Below are 18568 nucleotides of genomic sequence, written 5' to 3'. Positions count from 1 at the left end.
GAGAATATAATACTATAGATGAGATGACTTGTGACGTCATTGCCTGGCAGTACGCATGAGCTGGCATCATGACAATTCCCATTGTGCCTTGCCTGGCAGTATGCGCGAGCATCATATTTTTTTCAGGACATGTACATTTAAAACTCCCGCCACATCACAACAATAGGGACCGTTCGCAAACACTTGAGCTCACTTGTTGATAGTGAGCAACATGTACTGAGTGTAGCTGAGTGTGATTGACTACTTAGTACTTTCTCTAAACCAGTGAACTGGAAAATTGTGTAATGTGTCCCATAGAATAAGTTTCTTATGGGAGTTAACGACATATAGTCTGGCAGAACAAAACGCTGATTTAGGGCTTGAAACAAACTTGCTGTCCACACAATGGTTTTGATGATGGTTTCTATATCTTGAAGACTACTGATTCTAGATCTGCATCCTTAGCCAAAAAAATGTTATCAGTTAACACATCGTTTTTCCGTGGATATCTACTGAAATGTGTCATAAAAAGAAGGTGCTAGGATCACGAAATACTCCTTCAGCTGCTCCTTTAAGTAGTAATTATTAGTGTCATCTATAAATTGTATGTGCAGATTCATTGTCATATCATAAAACTTTTGTTAACTTATACTAACAGTGTGTTTTGTTGTGCATAAGTGAATTTGGGTAAAGGGTGTTATAGCCTTGAGTCATTAATGACTCGTAACAATATACCTGCATTGATTTTCCGAAGGTTAACATCCTTTTTAACTTCGCATTTGTTAAAGTCAAATAAAATTTAGCATAGCCCAATTTGACCCATAATACATACAGTAAACAATATTTTTAATACCTATGGCCATGATAAACATTGGAAACAGGAAGTGATGACCTCCTTTGCCCTTGGTATACTAGTCTAGTACCACATATCCATATCCTGGAAAGGATCTGTATAACCAAAGTGGATACACGGGAGCTGAAGATTATTTCTAATTTCATTTTGGTCAGTCTGTTTACAGGTGCAGGTATGTAATATGTTCAACCAATAAAGCTAATAATATCTTAAATATATTGTTATTTAATTTGGCGTCATTGTTTTGTATAATAAAATCAGAAACACTATATAAAGAAACCATTTTTAAGTTCAGTGGTGTGTATAAAACGATTTACCATGAGTAAAGGTGGACAGTTTACATGCAGTGTACTAATGCATTGTTATCGTGGCGATTGCATGAACCAGGTTCCCTGCATGAACTTACCACGAGAAATCGGCAATGTATTGTTAAATTTAGCTGGTCAAAGTTCACATGTGGCCATGAAAAAGAAGTATCATATGTTGCTGCTAAGTTTAACTTTAGAGAAAATGAATTTTGGCACTAAATCACAGAAGGTTATAAGAGCATACTTGAGTAAATTAAAATACGTAAGAAGTAATTACCCTTGGTAATTAAACATGTTAAAGACTCGAGATTGTACCCAGAAAGTATGTAAGTGTATAAAACGTTTTTACAACGTTCCAAAAACATTTTTTTAACTTGATGCGAAACCTTCTAAAAATATTTTGCACAATGTTTGTTAAAGATGTTTAACATTTTTACAACATTTTTTGAAATTTTATTGTAGTGGATTTTTTCATATAAAACGTTTAAACAACGATTTTATGACCTTTTTATAACCAAAACGTGTGTATAAAACACGTCTTAGATATTAAGAGCCAATCAACACAAACATTTAAATGTTATCAAAATGTTAAGGAAGCTTAACAGCTGAGTAAGTATGAAAGTGTTCAGAAATTCTTTAATGGAGGTGGTTTGGGGTTGTAGAATATGTCACATGCGACTCATTCAATATTTACTCCATCAACCCCGTACCCCGTCACCCAGGCCTTCGACCAAACCCCGGGCCCGGGGCCTAAACTCGTGAGCAATTTTCCACTCGCCGTAGTCTTTTAATGTAAAAGAGTGAAAAACTCACTTTCTCCAGAAGAGAGATAAGAGTGAACATCACTCCAAACGAGTGAAAATCACTCCTAAAAGATTGAAAACTACTCTTAAAAGAGTGGAACCACTATTCCAAGTATGATATAAAGGACAGTATTCGAGTAATATCATACCTTGAATGAGTGGTGTCCATTCTTTTGGTAGTGATTTTAACTCGTTTGGTTTTGAACTGATTTTCACTCTTTTGACGAGTGAGTTTTTCACTCAGTCCGTCAATGCGAACGTAGGTTGATTGATTGCGTCATGCCAACACGTGGTATACATGCGCAGAAGATTTTTGCTTGTTAGGGTTTAGGGACCGGTCACAAAAACTTGTAAGGGGGGCCTGATGCAAAAAAGGTGGCCCTGAAAATTTTTGACCCTCCTAAGGGGGGCCTGAAAAAAATGACCACAAATTTTCCTCGAAAAATTTGAGTTTTTATGCTTTTCTATGGGGTTGACCCATAATTTTCATGTCAAAAAGGGGGGGCCTGAAATTTTCGAGGTCTGTAAAAGGGGGCCCCGAAAAATTTTCGCGATAATTTTTTTTTGCATCAGGCCCCCCTTACAAGTGTTTGTGAACGGTCCCTTATTTATTTATGCATTATTTATGTATTTTTATTTATTAACTTGTTTCAGACAACATGTTGAGCCCTAAGCGAGAATGGGATGACGAGACACAGGGAGATGAGAAACCTCATAAGTGCAGCTATTGCAAGAAATCATTCAGCCAGTTGGGTAACAAGAAACGGCATGAAATGATTCATACAGGAGAGAAACCCTATAAATGTACTTATTGTAACAAATCATTTCGTCAATTGGTAAACAAGAATACGCATGAAAACATTCACAGAGGAGACAGTCACAAGAAAACGCATGAAAAGATTCATAGAAAAGAGAGCTATCAATGCCGCTATTGCAACAAATCATTGACGACATTGGCAAGCAAGAATAGACATGAAATGATTCACACAGGTGAGAAACCTTTTAAATGTGGCCATTGTAATAAATTATTCAGATATGTGTGGCACAAGAATGAACATGAAATGATTCATACAGGAGAGAAACCACATATGTGTAAATATTGCAGCAAATCATTCTGCCGGCTGAAAGACAAGAAAGAACATGAATTGATTCACACAGGAGAGAAACCCCATCAATGTATGTACTGCAATTTATCATTTAGCCGAGTGTCATACAAGAAAGAGCATGAAAGGATACATACAGGAGAGAAACCGTATCAATGTAGCTTCTGCAAGAAATCATTCAGCCGATCGAAAACTAAGAACAGACATGAAAGGGTTCATACAGGAGAGAAACCTTATCAATGTAGTTATTGTCACAAATTATTTCGTCAATTGGACCACAAGAAACGACATGAATTGAGTCATACAGGAGAGAAACCTCACCACTGTAGCTTTTGTAACAAATCATTCAGCATATTGTCAAACATGAAGATTCATGAAAAGATTCATACAAGAAAGAAATCTCATCAGTCTCCCGATCAGTATCAGTTGGTTAACGATATTGACAAACAAGAGGCGGCACAATCAGATTCACACCCGGTGATGGAGGGTCTCAGCTTTAGTTTGGGTGAGGATGTGCCTCTGGGACTAAGTAAAAAGGTGAAAAACTATCCGACTTGAAACTAAATCTGACGAAAAGCTTATAATCAGAAATTATATATTATCAAGTTTCTTGAATAAATTCATCAGGACTGTTACAAAAAAAAAACGTATGTTTTTTATCTACTCTTATCGTGCTTATCATGCTTGGCAATGTTATCGTTTTTGTATCTCCTTTTGAACAGCTAGCAATGCATGTTAATTATGTCAATTATGTCCCTGGCTGTTCAATAGAAGCAACAGTAATTAAAATGTACAACTTTTTTTTAAATAGGCTACATACGTTTACACGGTTTACCGACCGGATTGTGGTCCGTTTAAACGGTTAGACAAACGGATAGAGTAAATATGACAGAAAAACAACCAAACGTAGATATTTTAAAAAGGGATCTTATGTTACTATAATGTTTTGAAATAAGGTGCAATATGTAGCTTACAGTTAGTGGCAATCCTGGCAACTTAAGGGATCTAAAATGAGCGTTTATTGCGTTTCGACAGTATTTTTGGGACATGAGAGCACCTCAGACCTATCGAATTGCATTCTGAATACGAAGCATGTCTTTCTGATATCAAATAATTTTCATTTTTGAAAATCACAATATAATACAAATTTTATGACAAATTATAAAAATTTGATATTTTTCAAATTTTGATATATAACAGTCCTCGAAGTAAATTATATAAATCTAATGATATATTCTTAAAGTGTATGTAGCAGGGAGGAAAAGCCGACGGTCAATTGAAAATTGTGACCTTTCATATTGAAGATATGGATTTTTTCCCAAAAAGACCTTATTTTTGTTTAGTGTTTTGGGGAAAAAAATCCATATCTTCAATACGTAAGGTCAAAATTTTCAATTGATCGTCGGCTTTTCATCCCACCTACATACACTTTAGGTATAAATCATTAGATTTATAAAGTTTACTTCGAGTACTGTTAAATAGCAGGTAAAGCCCCTAAAATGCATATTTAAGCGTTTCCGTACTGCTTTACTAAGGCCTTGTTACAGCGTTATAGTGTCCCAAGTGCGCCAAAATATTCAGCTTGCTATTTAATAAGGTCAATGAGGAAAGTATTCTCACGGTTACGGTTCGCTATCTCTAAGGTTCGCTATCTCTAATTTTAAATAAGGTCCGCTATCTACAAGGTTCGCTATCTCTAAGGTTCGCTATCTCTAAGGTTCGCTATCACTAATTTCAAATAAGGTTCGCTATCTCTAATTTTAAATAAGGTTCGCTATCTCTAATTTTAAATAAGGTTCGCTATCTCTAATTTCAAATAAGGTTCGCTATAGCGGTCCTTATTTAAAATTAGAGATAGCGGACCTTATTTGAAATTAGAGATAGCGGACCTTATTTATAATTAGAGATAGTGGACCTTATTTAAGATTAGTGATAACGAACCTTAATCGAAATTAGTATTAACGAACCTTAGAGATAGCGAACCTTAATTAATTAGGGATAGCGAACCTGAAACAAAATTAGTGATAGCGAACCTTAGGTATAGCGGACCTTTATTGGAATTAGTGATAACGTACCTTAGAGATAGCGAACCTTCAATAAATTAGTAATAGCGGACCTTATTCAAAATTAGTGATAGCGAACCTTATTTTAAATTAGTGATAGCGAACCTTATTTAAAATTAGTGATATCGAACCTTAGAACTAGCGAACCTTATTCTAAATTAGTGATATCGAACCTTAGAAGTAGCGGACCTTTTTTTAGGTATAGCGAACCTTTTTATCTATTAGAGATAGCGGGATTCTGATCTCCATAGACTTTACACGTTAGTGATAGCGAACCTTAGAGATAGCGAACCTTAGAGATAGCGGACCTTAGAGATAGCGTGATGTCACCATTCTGACAGGGGACAGCTTCCCCTTCTCTACCCTAGGTGCGCCACTGCATGGCATGCACCAATGCCCGACATACCACACGGCACACCCACCCATTTCGTCAAAATTCATTTTGAACATGATTATTCTATTTCTTCATCTTCTTCGAGCATCAATTCCTGGGAAGCAAATTAAGAGTTCTTTTCTGGAATTTTGACGATAACCTGAGAAAAAGAATGAAATAGTCATATATATAGCTTTAATATGTAAACAGGAAAAAAGGGCGGGAAAGCTTGGTAAAAAATTTATGTGTGCTTAACAGCCGACTTGACTTTATTTGTTAGTTTCAGAGTTTGTTTTGATTGCAACCATATAGTTAAAAGTCGTGTTAGTACGTAACAAGAAAAACAAAAATCTTTTTTTGTGTGTGTGAACATTGCAACCAATATATTTTTATTAATTTTAACACTTTAGGCTCTATTTATTTTGTATTCTGTTAACTAAAGGTAAAATGATCAATATCTTACCGTCTTGATCTCGCAATACTCATCAATTCCATCCTCACCACTAAGTAATAAAGAGAGATAATAAAGTTAATATTCATTAGTTATGTGGGGTTGGCTGAGATAATCTCCCAAAAAACGATCAAGCTTATTTTACCGTATTTTCGTTAAATCCCATAAGCCTATTTTAGTAGATCTGTGATGCGTTCCTACATCTTTTTTCATAATCAGTACAATTAAATGATTGTCTATAATCCTTACCCCTCACGTCCAATGCCGGACTGCTTGTAGCCACCAAAAGGAGCTTGCATTGCAAAAGCTGCGTAAACATTCACCCTGATTAAATGAAATAAGAGACCAGTTTTATGGTTTCAGGGGCGTAGCAAGCGGGGGACAGGAAGTCCATGGGCCCCAAGGGTTCAGAGGCCCCGAGCACAAAAACAAAAATTAAATAAGGGCTGATAATGGAGATAATGATAACAGATTTACCATTGCGCCAGATGGACCCGGGTCCAAGGCCCCACAATTTGGGGGCTCCAAAATTGCCCTATGCATCTTTCTTTTAACCCCAATAACAGCATGTTTTTTGACCAAAATAGGGCAAAATTGTAAAATTTTCCGCGCTTCACGGACATTCAAATAGCAAAATTAATTTTGATCTGGGGCTAAAATAGTCTGAAATTTAATTTTTTCACGTACTTTGCGCGCAAATGTTCTAGCAACATCGGAACAAAGTATGTTAGTGTCCCTCTATATTATACGTAAACCAAAACTTGGCCTCTGACTTGAGTGCGCATGCCTTCCTCGGCATGTGAGTTCGGGCCTCCAAATTTTGCCCTGGCCTAGGGCCCCCATAAGGTAAATCCCGCCATGGTTAAAAGGGCCCGTACTGCTCCTTATCCATGGGCCCCTGATGCTCTTGCTACTCCCTTGTATGGTTTTGTAGATTTTTAAAAGGGGACATATGGGAATTATCAAATCTGGATATGATTTAGAAAAAGGTGTGCTATATCTCCGATGTGCAGTTCTTGAGTTATAGGCAAAAAGGTCAAATTTTGGGTCTCCACAGGATAGAAGATCAAAAATGTTCAGATCTCAAATTGTTCCGGTTGGAAAACATTTTAACTGAAGAATAGTTCGTTTTATCTCAGGTGTTTCGTTACCAGGGTAACAGGGCGAAAAAGTCAAAGCCCATTGAATCATGTTAACCTTGAACCTTGTGATATTACTCAGATAAAACCAGGAAACTCTTATTATTTTGTTTAAACTCAACAAGCGGAACAATTTGAGACTACTTTTATATAAAAAATCGGAGCATTTTGGACTGCTTATATCCTAGCATAAAATGGATTGAGGTTCACAAAACTCACGTTAAAATTTTATTTTTCATTTTACTATGAACTGCATACTTTCTTCGACTGAGAACCTACATTTTACTTACCAAACGTATCCTGCTTGGATTGTGTTGGCAATAGTAAGAGCTTTGTTGATATCATTCGTAAATACGGCTGCACCAAGACCATAACTTGTATTGTTAGCTCTTTCGACAACTTCGTCAATAGTTTTGAACTTAAAGATGCTTTGTACAGGTCCAAAAATCTGAATGATACAAATTGACAATTATTAAAAATACTAAAATACTAAGTGCATCAAAGATTGAGAAAATTTGGTATGTGACGACACTGGTATCAATAATTTCCAGACTGATTTACTATTTGGGAAATATTTCTCATTACCTCTTCTTTTGCTATCCTCATGTGATCTTTGACGTCAGAGAAGACAGTAGATTCAATAAAGTAACCTTTGTCTCCATGCCGACCACCACCGCATTCTAATTTGGCGCCATCTTTCTTCCCGCTCTCTATCAAATCCATGATTTTGTCCACTTGTACCTGTTCAATCTGAATAAGATATCATATGAGTAAAAATGACGAGGTGTGGGAGATATGATTCATAAAACAATCCTGGCTACGCCACTCCCTAAAGTCAACAATCAACGAAAGTCTACTCGTCACTTCTGATTCTGTTTAACATACAATTATATGTCGCGCATAGATTAAGTTTAAATGCGCAAGACCCAGCAAACACAAAACATTTTACAGAAAACGTTTTATTGTCGGGTTATTTATTTATTTATTTATTTATTTGGTTTCATACACTGGTTACAATTTCAAATAACAAAATTAGATAAAAGATGGATAAATATATTGCACAAAGTAAAAGTATAAACTAGAGTCAACAGACGCTGATACAAGCCGCAATTTGACCCCTATAACTTGACCCCTGGGTTACGGATGGGGTCAACTGCTCTTGCATTGTGCTAAGGAGGTCATAAGAAATATTCCTGGTGAATTTCAGCTTAATCGGAACTTATACATGGATTTTGATTTTTGAAAATTTTGATTGACCTTTTGACCCCCTTTAATGACCTTTGACCTCAATGAAAAAAAACCTTATGTACACCGACAAAATGCATTGTTTTAATTATAATTAAAAATTCTAACATGTTTAGTTCTTGAGATAAAAATTCTTGAAGTTATTTAGCTAAAAACAGGAAGTGACCCCTTAATGACCTTTGACCCCCTAAATAAAAATACCATGCATGCATCAGGGAACACTGATTCATGTATGATGATTATATTACTCTGGTCTGTTTACATTTTGAGATAAAATTTTTTTGAACATTTTTGATAATTTTGGTTTATGACCGGAAGTAACCCCTTAATGACCTTTTACCCCCAAACTGTAGGCATCCTAAAGACCCTGGCTAGTAGCGATGCATGTGTGCTAATGGCGACTCTCTGCTATGTAATTTGTAAAGACAGTGATTTTTTGAATATTTTTTAGACTTTGACCGAAATGACCCCTTAATGACCTTTGACCCTTATCTGAGCACACCCTATAGACACCGACTAAAGTCGAGTCACATGATATAACCATGTCCTCATCGCATGAAATTTGTGGAAGGAGTAGCATTTTTGTGAAATCACATTTTTGACCATTATAGCTAGGTCAAAGGTCACAGCAAGGTCAAAGTCAAATGGAAGGTTTGGCCTAGCCCAGTGGTCTTTTTAGGTCAAGTTTGGTTGAAATCTGTCAATCCTTGCGAAGCTAGATGCAGTTGATTGCGGTTGCCAGAGGAAAGAAGAAAGAAAGAAGAATTGAGAAGAGACAGAACAAGCCGACATCCGTCGTCGGCTTGTAATCGGCTTGTAAAGACATATTATATATACATGTGAATAAAACGCACCACGGATCCAGCACATGTAGGAGAGATACCAGTGTAGAGGATTGGGATGAACAGGTGCATATCACCTCTAAGACCATCCCACCTCAAGATCAAAAATTTAATTAAGACACCCTACAAATAGCACAGCTGCATACGGAAACCCACGTACAAATGTCAGCCGGCCGAAAATTTAACTCAAAATGAGAATGCAAAAAATTAACCACATTGCTTTTAAAAACAGAAAAAGATGAAGAGGACCTAACACTAAGGGGAAGCTGATTCCAAATTGGCACAATGCGGTTAAAAAACTGGACTTAAAAGCTTCCGTTTTGCAGAAGGGGATCCTAAGGCGCAAGGTGTCACATGTTGATCTTGTGTTGGGACGGTCTTGCCCAATCTCTGACTTGTAAAACTTGACATACTTGTAAACATCCAGATCGTAATTGTCAGACAAGGACTTGTAAAATAAACAAATATCAAGTTGCTCTCTACGAAGCGTGAGGGGTAACATACCCAGATGGCACAACCGCTCCCGATAATCCAGATCAGGATAGTGCATGATGAACTTGGTAGCTCGCCTTTGAACACTTTCGAGACACTGACTATTGTGTCTGGATGTACCACTCCAAAGGCAGCTACCAAATTCAAGATCACTCCTGATCAATGAATTATACAGGGCTTTGGTGATTTTTTCAGGTGCCTTAAAACCAACTGTGCGCATGATGAGACCCATTTTTTTTATTGCACTTTTTTACCAATCTGTTAATATGGTCGTTCCAATCAAGTTTGGATGTGACATCAACACCAAGGTCTCTGACAGATTTGATTGCACTAAGTTTTGTGTTATTCATAAAATAATCAAAATTCACTAACAAACGTTTCCTACAGAGTATAAAACGTTCAATAACGCTCAGAAAACACTTTTTGAAAACTATGTGCAAAACATTTTAACATGTTATCAAAGAGTGGACAAAATATTTTGCTAAAATTTTAAAATGTTTTCATGACTTATATGTAACATTTTGAATGAAATGAAACCAAAACGTGTTTATGACACGTTTATAACGTTTCAAGAACCATTTTTGTGTTTGCAGTGGAGACACAAAATACAGAGGAAGCACGCCAAAACGAATACAGCAAAACTAACAGGACAGCTGAAAAAAAGACATGTTTCAAGTAGAGTAATTACCTGAGGGCCACCTTGTATGTTCGGATCGTACGGATCTCCTATGGATCTTTGCTTTGCTCTTTCTACGCTTCTTTTGACAAATTCATCGTAGATTTCTTCCTGTACAAAAGTTCTGGAACCGGCAATACAAACCTGCCCGGAGTTAGTAAACAAACCCACGTGACTCCACTCAACAGCACTTTCCACTAAAGAAAGCAAAATAGTAAACGCTTCAGTTACACTGCTTATGTCAACTATTATATTATTACGTAATTTAACAAATCGCGTGCCAATAGCCAATCAAAGGCAGCGGTTCTGGGGGCGTTGGCTGTTCTCTCGGAAGTTATTGCCGGGAAATTTCATAAGCTGTTTCGATATCATCCCGAGAGGTCAGGAAAATTATTAAAACCCGCCCACCACTCCCTTTCTGAAAAATATACGGGTGAATGGCATTGTTTCTTTTGCTTTTTACCATTTTTTTAACAATATATGAATCAAAATGGAGATAAATTGCTGCATTTGGGCAAGTCATTGGGAATATTGTCTCATACTTAATATGTAAGGTCCATTCCAAATTAGGCTGTTTGGAAATTGATTTGGGTTGCCCTAATCCCGGTAAAATAAGTAATTGTTTTATGTCCGTTCCAAATTAGACTGTTTGGAAATTGAATTGGATTGTCCTAATTCCGGAAATGAGTAATTGTTTTATATTCAAATTGAATAATTGTTAGGTCCTAGCCAAATTATGCTGTTTGGAGACTGGGACAGGAATTGGCATCAGATGATGTAGCTTTATGATGCAATAAGTAATGATTTGGATATCCATTGCTTAAATGAGTAATTTTAGGTCCTAGCCAAATCATGCTCATCTGGAGAATGGGACAGGTATCAGATAATGTAGCTGTCTGATGCATTTGAATTAATATCTACTTTAATACATGTAAGAATCTCAGATGATATAGCTGTCTGAGGTGATATTAAATTAAGCATGAAGAACACAGTTGACACTTGATCAACCGTGTAAAAGAAAGGAAATAAAAGATTCGGATGATAAAGCACCGGTATGCGGCAATAATCGTGTTTGGTCTAGTTATTGCGTCCATAGGACAATGTATTATGTTTGTGCTCTTACAGTCAGCATCGGCAAATATGATGTTTGGGCTTTTGCCACCCATTTCCAAGATTACTTTCTTCAGATTGCTTTTGGCAGAGCTCTGCTGAATTATTCTTCCAACCTATAAATAAGTGTATGCATATGAAATGTTAATATGATAAAAGGAATATGTATAGATTTATTTGTAATATCAGGTACATTATAATATGTATAGTACTTTTTTAATGGTTCAATGTTTGTATGCGTTTAGTTCCCAGAAACATTTTGTTAAACACACTGCTTAAATTTGTGTCCGAATCTGGCTGTTTAATGGCATAAACGCATTTAAAATGGTAACCAATAAAGGCCTCAATTCCGAACCCTGTGGTACACCAAATATTTTAACCCACCTCTGTTGATCCAGTAAATGTAACCATATCGACATCCATGTGTTCACTTATGGCTGCCCCGGCAGTCGGTCCATATCCTGGTACTACATTTACAACGCCAGGTGGGAAACCAGCCTAGAATTGAATAGATTACCATATCATAAATACCAGTTAAGATTCAAATAGCAAAAATTATTTAGTTCTTTCTTCATGGGAGTGAGAATTAAGTGAGAATCTGGGTGGTTATGTTGAGTGCCTTTTCCATTTTGGACAGAAAATGTTGGATAGGAAAACCCAATTAGTGTCATGTACAATTGGTGGCATTTAAAAATCGCACATCTTTGTCAGTCAGTCAGTCAGTCAGTCAGTCAGTCAGTCATCAGTCAGTCAGTCAGTCAGTCAGGTCAGTCAGTCAGTCCGGTCAGTCAGTCGGTCCGGTCAGTCAGTCAGGTCAGCCTGTCAGTCCTGGTGTATACTATTAATAGTAGTTTACAATATTGCTATGACTTGGCGCTATGTTAGTTTTTTATAGTAATTATTTTAACACTTCAGTAAAAATCAACACATTTTGCTTACCTCTTTTACAAGAGAAGCCAGATAGAGTGCTGTCAATGGTGTCTGTTCAGCCGGCTTCAATACCAATGTATTTCCGCAGGTGAGTGCATTTCCCAATCTTATTAACGTGAGGATTATAGGAGTATTCCAGGGAATAATTGCACCAACTACGCCGATTGGTTCGCGTCTAGTATAGCAGAAGTAATCACCGTCTGCAACAATTGATAGTAAAACTGACGAATTACAATGTATCAAGAAGAATTTGGTATGTTCAGCCAGTTTTAAGATCAATATCTTTCCGAAGTTTAATCGCCGTGAAGTATATTGGAAAGTTCCAGGGAATTATTGCACCAACGACGCCGATAGGTTTGCGTCTGGTATAGCAGGAGTAATCACCATCTACAATAATTATTAAAATTTGCGGGTCGAAAATGCGCAGGACCAATATTATATTGATATAATATAATATAGGCAAATATGAATGGAAACCTGTGCAGTTGCACAAATTAAAGTTGCCACAATGGATAAAAGTACAATGGATGATTATGGTAGACAAGAGAGAGAAATGAGTCGGAAAGAGGAGAGACATAAAATAGAAGCCCAACAATTTCGGCAACCCGCGGTAGGTGATAAACCAGCGGATGGTACTGATTTATACAGGGTGAGTCAAAAAAAGTGACATAGAGCAAAGAATCAACATTTATGTAAGAACCAAGTTGAACTTTCCCATTATTGAAAGTTTTTATAAATGCCACATTCAATTGTCACCTTCTGTGAAAAAATGAGGTGACGAGCTACTACCGTTAAATTTTTGTGAGTGCTTTTGCTGCGATAACCAATTTCATTATTTGTCCACGAGGTACCATGTATTTTGAATGAGAGCACACAATGCACGATAAAAGCACCAGCTCTGAAACTTACTTTAACTTAAATAAGGTTGATTTTTGGGTTACTTTATTTTTTTTTTCTGTTCAAACAAACTTTCTAAAATTACTTTAAGTCCTTCATACCTCACTCGACTCCAACTCCAGTTTTTTTAACCCCAATATGTCCAACTCACTTGATATTTTTTTTATTCATGCCACATCAATTTGCGCGCATTTCATTTGAAAACCCCGCCTACAAATTTATATGTTTTTGATAATGAATAAACATCGTTAAAGTAAAGGGAAAATGAAAATAACATCAAATAATGTTTCTTCTCCTTAAACAAGACCAAGGACAATAACAATTTCGGTGCTTCATTTTATTTCAATGCCAATGAGGTTAAGAAAATGGCAGTTGTTCCAAATCTACCTTACACAGAGTGGGCTGACATTCAAATTTTAGATGTCTCTTGGACAAACATTAAAATTGGGTATCGCTATAAAATGTGTCATAAAAACAAAACGGTAAATGCTAATTCCTTGATTTTTTCACACATGATCTCTAACGGGTATGTTATGTATAAAATGTTTTAAAACCTAAAAGATTCAACTCGGTTCTTAAATAAAAATGGATTCTTTTCTCTATTGCACTTTTTTTTAATCACCCTGTATTTCTTAGATATGATAGAGGTATTCGAGCTTCACAGTAAACAGCATGGTAAATCAGTAGGTGAACAGAGGCCGGGAACAGATTAGACGGCTAATGACATCTTTGCCCAGCAATTTTTCTTGCATTGTCTTCTTGTACTCGTTCCATTAAATAAAGTCGTGTGACGAATCACATTGCCGACCACAATAATTGTGATAATTTACCTATTGGAATAGTTTTGCCGTGAATCTTATCTGACCATCCTGCAAGATATCGCAACATATTTGCCGACCAACCAGTAAATGGACGAGACATTGTGTGATATGGCAGGCCATTATCCAATGTCTCCAAAGACTGTAGAATACAAAATAATTAACAAATTAGAACAAAACATCAAAATTAATTCATCTTATTATTATATCAAAATACACGATGGTTAATAAGCATGACGTGTTTTATTTTTAGTTATCTCTAACTATTATTTACCAAATGTTTTATATTTTGATTTATGCTTTCAAATCAGATGAAATATTAACGGTGACTTGTTACCATACCGAGAGGTAATCAGCGTCTCGATCTACCAGGTCAGCTAACTTATTCAGAAGACGTCCCCTCTGAGACGCATCCATGCGGCGCCATGGTGAACCAATTTTGAAGGCGTCCTTTGCAGCTCTCACAGCCAGATCAATGTCAGCCTTTAATGTACAAGTGTGAAAAAATATGGAACAGATGAAAAAGTTCAAAGATTAAAAAAATCATTATCACATTCACTGTCGCCATCACCATAATAGTGATGATCATCATCAACGTTGTCGTGGCCTCCTTCTCCTCCGCCTCCTCCTCCTCCTCCTCCACCTCCTTCACCTTCGCCTCCTCATCATCATCGCCACAATCTTCATCTTCGTGAACATCTTAAAATCTTATAATTGATCATCATTATCAAGCCATCCCCAAAACTGAAGTTGTTAAACTTCTTGACTTAATGTGTTTTGTGTCTTTCTCCGTTGGACTCACTTTTTCGTCATGCCAGAGTTGAAGTGAACACTGGACGCCATACCAGTTACAGTTACGTTCAAGACACATTACATGGTTGTTGTTAATGATGATTAATTGATGATGATACTGTTGTTGTTGTTGTTATTGTTGTTGTTGTATAAAAACATTACCTTGCCTAATTCATATGGAAAAGTTTCTATATAAAAACGATTCTCTTATAAACCATCTACGCACAGTTTCCACCTCGATACACCTGAGCACACATTTTTGTCCAAGAGCTCTCAAGCAAGCATTACACTACGCAGTTGAGTGCATAGCATCGTAAGAGCTGTGGAGCTTTTAGCTGGAAAATGGGCCTCTGTGATTGATTGGTTTTTTCGAAACTTCAAGTGTTCCCTTCATGCAATCAGATTTTTTTATATATCGAACGAAAGCTAACACTTTTCGTCATTTGGTCAATGTTATAGCAAGGCGAATGTGGTCAATCTGTTGAAAACTAGCTATCCTCAAGTGTTCCTTACAAATTTTATGTCAATAAATGAAAAAGTACACTTATATTGTCCATATACTAGCGTCATTAGAATGAGCATTGGCCAATTCTCTTTTAATTGCAAATCTTGTGCAAAAAGTTACTAATTTCGCCTGTTTTGTCATACGGTTGTAAATTCAATGAACTATGACTTTGCTTACAAATTGATATACTTACCTTGTCACCCTCCTGAACATCGCATATCGTTTCTCCAATCGTTGGATTAATGGTGCCAAAGGTTTTACCGCTTACCGAATTCGCCCATTTGTTGTTAATGAAAATCTGAAAAAGAAAAGGCGTCAAATTAATGGTTCACGAATTATTAGACTTGGTTCTCTTCCTTTCTGAATAATTCCACTATAGGCTGTTTGTTGTAACAATTATGACCAGAGGTTTCTTGGTACCATTGGAATCGGCATAACATGGTACTTTCTCCCTATATAATTGCCTCTATACAGTCCCAAATGTTTCGAATTTTCAGTAAAGGTTCATCAATATTTTATACAGGATCAATTTCAAACTTGCTTATATTGTGTTGAAAATATACCAATTTATTTCTCTAGTCATAAGTTAAGAAAATGAATAGTTTGACATATATAGGATGTATAGTTTTGAGTTATTTTCCAAAAAGTTAAAGGTCAATTTTTTGGCTCATACGGGTCAAAACTATAAAAATGCTCCGAGGTGTCAAAATGTTTGTTTTGCCATTAACAATTCACATTAAGAATTAAAATATTTCAATGTCAAAAGGCCTCAATAATTTTTTTCCATCTCGTACCTGTGTGTATTTGACTTCTGGAACTGTCATGTCTGATTTTATTCCTACTTCCTCTTCGAAGTGACGGAGCTATAAGAAAATGTACAAAACGTTGAGTCTATTATAGACAGCATACGATGAACGGTGGCGATGGTGTGACCCAGCAGAGCCGAACAATAAACGTGCAAAGAAGATATTCATAGCCTATTACCATGTGCTGTCTACTAATGATAGCATTGGACCTAACACAACACAATTATATCGTCAGTTTACACTCACTGATTAACTTGGCTAGCTAACAACTACTAGTTAGTATTGCCAGGTCAATGTTGTATACGTTTTGTGGTTCAAAGTCCTAAACAAGGTTAATATAATTATTGTTCGGGGTTTTCCAAACGAAAACCACTGACGTCTACAAAAAGCTGACACAGTATTACATACATGATACCGTATGTACTCTGCAAGCTTCTGCAAATTCAATTTGACAAAACAAACATTTACTTCGGAACCTTGCACTGGGATCAGGAATCTAAATACCAATTATTCCCATTAATCATGCTAGCATTATTTTTAGCAGTCCCATACACTGAATGAACCCCATTTTGTTGGATCCACATTGAATGACCCTTTTTTGTTTAATTTCCCCTACTTGAACCCATATCTCATATGCACAGTTTATCCCTTACATACACTGTGTCTTGAATAGCTATTGTAGCACATCAACCCTGTGATTAAGAGGCTAGGAAATAATTCCCAAAGTCTCATACCCAGGTCTGTACCCCTTTATCTAATCCTGCCCCACATGACAAGGACTTTTTAGCACATAAATCTTGTATTGAGACAATGACAGCCAGGACTATTTTTTTGCCTTTTTTCTAAGCATGTTTGCTATTGGATTGAGCCATCACATGATTATAATAGGCTTTACTGATTGGTGGTCAATGCTATTGTTTATTTTGTGATAAGGCTGAGCATATTACTGCATATATGAAAAATACACTGCATATTTAGATACAGGCGATTACCTCAATTAGGTACTTCCAACCACAAAATTTAGTTATATCTACCCAGTAAATGCAGTAATGTTTGCTTATCTTAATTGGAACCCTAATCTGCATGGTATAATCACCTACATGGTATAATTGAATTTCAATAGGCCTATTGTGATATTAAAATGATTTGAAGTTTGTATCTGCTGGAGAGTTAAAAGCCAGGGTCAGGATGTAGGTATCATTTTGCCTCAAATCACTAATTTATTGTAAGATGGAAAATGGAAAGTTACTATACACCTGATCCGTGAACTGTGTCTTTTTGAAAGACTCTTCTTGTTTTGGAAGTAAAATAAAATTCCTTTAAAAAAGGAGAGCTTTGATGTGGTGTGCTGAAATAGCTTGGAATGTAACCGTTTGGATAACATTTACTTCTTTAAATCAATGACATCATTAGCATAGTAATCAAAGAAAGATTATGAAATGCAAAGCAGATATATTGCTGAAGTGGGCGATGTGTAAAATGGTACTGCATGCAGGTTGTAACAAATAAAATAGTTTTAGGCAAACAGGTCACTTATTGATTGTATTGAGTTTTACTTGGTCATCAAGGTAAAGTCTTCAGCTTTGTTTCAGTAAAATCAGTGGCATGATGCAGTCATGTCTACAGTAGAATTCATCTGGACCTTTGCAGGACTTAACCCCATTAAAAGCTATTAAACCAAGATAACACTCATTGAAACAGTTCAACTGATTAAATCGGATCTTCTCTGGTTGTGTACAAGTGTCTGTTTTCATGTGCGATATCGCAATAAAGCTGGTATTATAGCTTCAGTTGGGTAACCGATTATAAAGGAAACGAAAGGAAACAATGGTATGTGTACCTTTGTTCACGAAATGAGACAATGGTCTGCTTTTTGTAAACCAGCATTCTTGAAAATGATTGTTGACTTAACACGGTTTGGAAATAATTTCTTCATATTTTTGGTGTTATCTGTCGTTTACATATCCTTACTAAAACACAAAAGTGCGACCCTCTCCAAACACCTAAATTAGCTAAAAATTTAGGACATGTTACAAAACTATATTGTCTAGAAGTTTAGAAGAGTACTTTTAATATTGGCCGGTTATTTTTCACACAGCGACGTTAACTAGTCATATCCCCATACTTTTAACGTAGGGCTATTTGTAGAGGTCACGCGTCAATGGGAAAGAGCACTGTGTATTGTGTATAGGAAAACGGACAGTAACTGCAGTATGGTCTGCAAGCAAAAATATGGCCAATTGTGTAAAATAGTCCTAAAACAGCTTGGACCACTTTCGTGTCGTTGTGTAGAAAAAGTGACTGAATTAAAGCCATATTATAACATTATCATATAGATTAGCATTTCTTTGCCATAAAATGTAAGTTTTTACTGTCAGATATA

General features: G+C 36.3%; 2 protein-coding genes across 2 annotated transcripts; one reads left to right on the top strand and one right to left on the bottom strand.

The window, feature by feature from the left end:
* Nucleotides 1-847: 847 nt before the first annotated feature.
* Nucleotides 848-3669, top strand: LOC140159176 (uncharacterized). Its single transcript, XM_072182549.1, has 2 exons — nt 848-1004; nt 2598-3669. Exon 2 carries the CDS (start codon nt 2603-2605, stop codon nt 3602-3604), a length of 1002 nt encoding a protein of 333 aa, XP_072038650.1. The 5' UTR covers nt 848-1004; nt 2598-2602; the 3' UTR covers nt 3605-3669.
* Nucleotides 3670-5530: 1861 nt separating this feature from the next.
* On the bottom strand, nt 5531-16277 carry LOC140159175 (aldehyde dehydrogenase 1A1-like). The gene is made up of 13 exons (XM_072182548.1): nt 16174-16277; nt 15573-15677; nt 14425-14565; nt 14095-14224; nt 12377-12567; nt 11822-11935; nt 11451-11553; nt 10340-10524; nt 7658-7822; nt 7363-7520; nt 6183-6257; nt 5946-5985; nt 5531-5642 (listed from the first exon to the last, which is right to left on the bottom strand). Exons 1-13 carry the CDS (start codon nt 16201-16203, stop codon nt 5610-5612), a joined length of 1470 nt encoding a protein of 489 aa, XP_072038649.1. The 5' UTR covers nt 16204-16277; the 3' UTR covers nt 5531-5609.
* Nucleotides 16278-18568: the final 2291 nt, after the last annotated feature.

Source organism: Amphiura filiformis, chromosome 8 (assembly GCF_039555335.1).
Source record: "Amphiura filiformis chromosome 8, Afil_fr2py, whole genome shotgun sequence".
Taxonomy (NCBI): Eukaryota; Metazoa; Echinodermata; class Ophiuroidea; order Amphilepidida; family Amphiuridae; genus Amphiura; species Amphiura filiformis.
This window is presented reverse-complemented; position numbering and strand designations above follow the sequence as displayed.

Excerpts from the sequence above, each read along its gene's own strand:
- LOC140159176 (XM_072182549.1), top strand. The coding sequence starts at position 2,603 with ATGTTGAGCCCTAAGCGAGAATGGGATGACGAGACACAGGGAGATGAG.
- LOC140159175 (XM_072182548.1), bottom strand. The coding sequence starts at position 16,203 with ATGACAGTTCCAGAAGTCAAATACACACAG. Across the intron at positions 12,568-14,094 it reads CGGCAAAACTATTCCAATAG|ACGGTGATTACTTCTGCTAT; the intron begins GTAAATTATCAC and ends CAATTGTTGCAG. Across the intron at positions 7,823-10,339 it reads ACATACAAGGTGGCCCTCAG|ATTGAACAGGTACAAGTGGA; the intron begins GTAATTACTCTA and ends TATCTTATTCAG.